At 38.7% G+C, this 2055-nt stretch overlaps 1 protein-coding gene across 1 annotated transcript in view; it reads left to right on the forward strand.

Moving 5' to 3' along the window:
* The window catches only part of LOC113505990, a 13345-nt gene extending 11818 nt beyond the window's left edge, over positions 1–1527 (forward strand). The window contains exon 2 of the mRNA XM_026888856.1: positions 1421–1527. Within this exon, the coding sequence (XP_026744657.1) occupies positions 1421–1527 (107 nt within the window). The remainder of the gene's footprint in view (positions 1–1420) is intronic.
* Positions 1528–2055: the final 528 nt, after the last annotated feature.

Genomic DNA, 2055 nt, shown 5'->3' on the forward strand with positions numbered 1-2055 from the left:
GTCAAGAATTCAGATATAGTGTAACTGGTATCTTTAAGTGATTTCTTGGCATCCCCAAAAAGTTGGCGATGCTCGGTGGTGAAGAACCTCACAAGTATTGGCCTGGAACGCTTGCCTGATCCTAACCGGTGGCACACATGGATGTTCTCCCTGGAGAGCTCGTTCAACTTCAAGTTATCACGGAATACTTGAGAGACAACATCAAGCACCTTCCCATCTTTAACTTCTGGGACTCCATGGATTAAAAGCACCTTGCGCCGCATAATAGTTTCATGCCTGTCAAAACCATGTGAAAGTAGCTCCAATTGAGTTTTGAACTTTGAAAGACCTTGCATGACAAAGCTTTTGAAATCACTAAATTCTTGCCAGATTGAGGTTAGACTTGCAACTGATGTTGAAGCAGCAGAGGAGAAGGAGCCAGTGGTAGCAGATGTCAGCTTTGCTTCATAAGCAGCCATCTTTGTAGTGAAGAGGGATTCCAACTCTTGATGGTGATGAAATGCGGGGTCAAGGATGAAAGTTAAAGAGTAGCGTAAATGACTTGAAAACAGTTATTAGTGAGTAAAGGGGGGTCTATTAAGCAACTGGGTCGGTCAAAACATTAAAATATTCTAGAATAAGATTAATAAATAGGAGCAAAAAAATATATATGTGTCTCACTGTGTCTACCCACATATCGGGTACATTACAAAAATAATAATACGAAACTATAAAAAAAATATTTTAACAATTCAAAATGTCGATGCTGGGCAGTGAGACTTGATCCTAAGACGTTTACATAACCTGGCCATCGCTTTTCTACCTAAGCCACGGGCTTTGTTTACAATATTGTTAAATTTGTGCTTTATGCTCTCCCCAACATTAAAGCGATTATTGTGAAGTTAACACTACTAAATAGACGGTGTGATACACTCGTTTCTTTTATGCACACCGACATGTATGTAAGTGTGCTCTGCCTGCTGAAATGCCTCTGCTGAAATGAGACAGAAAGGCTGAAAAATGTATCCTTGTGGGCTATTCCAGTAATGACAAAGGGAACAGGATTTACAATCCAAAGTTTAATGTTATCACTACTAGTAGAGATGTTATAGTATTGGAGAAGATAGAGACCGAGAATAATGTTCTGGAGATACAGGAAAACTGTTCAGATAATGTGAATATAGTTCCAGTAGGGGCAGAAGTTTTGACACTTTAGAAAGATTCACATAAACAATCAGAGAGCTTGAACATGGATGACAGTGGTGAAATGTATGTACCTTGCGAAGAAGAAACATTAGATAGCCCAGAATCTGGTACAACAGACAGTGAAGACTCCATACTACTTAACAATATCAACACAATAAGCGTCCTCGGCGTAGACAGCAGCCAGACAGATTTGGATTTGCAAGTACTTGCACAGATGATGACCAAATGTTTACAGGTGAGATATTGTTGCAAAAAGCCTTGGAAGGACCTGAGAAAGCACAGTGGTTAGCAGCAGTGCCGGAAGAGTTACAGTCGTTCGAGAAAATTGTGCGTGAGAACTAGTAGATGTTCCAAAAGATGGTACGATAGTGTAGTGAAAATGGGTGTTGCGAAAAAAGTACGATAGTGAAAACAATGTGCTTTACCGTGCACGTCTAGTCGCAAAGGGTTTCACCCAAAAATATGGTGTGTACTTTACTGAAACATTTTCGCCTGTAGTGAGACATACAACTCTTAGGTTATTATTTGCATTGTCTGTAAAGTTAGGTCTAGATATCATCCATTTAGATGGTAAGACTGCGTTCTTAAATGGCGATTTAGAGGAAACCATTTATATAAAAATGCCAGATTGTTATAATAGTAGTAGTTCAGCTAGTAAAGTATTAAAACTTAAAAAGGCCATTTATGGCCTTAAGCAGGCCTCTAGAGTCTGGAATAAAAAGGTAGATAATTGTTTGACCAGTAATGGTTACAAAAGGTCAAAAATAGAGCCATGTATATAAAGGCCAATAATCAATGTAAGACCATTGTAACTGTCTATGTTGATGATTTCTTTATACACCGTGATTTTAAGTCGTCTTACAAAAGCAG

This window comes from Trichoplusia ni, chromosome 28 (assembly GCF_003590095.1).
Source record: "Trichoplusia ni isolate ovarian cell line Hi5 chromosome 28, tn1, whole genome shotgun sequence".
NCBI lineage: Eukaryota > Metazoa > Arthropoda > Insecta > Lepidoptera > Noctuidae > Trichoplusia > Trichoplusia ni.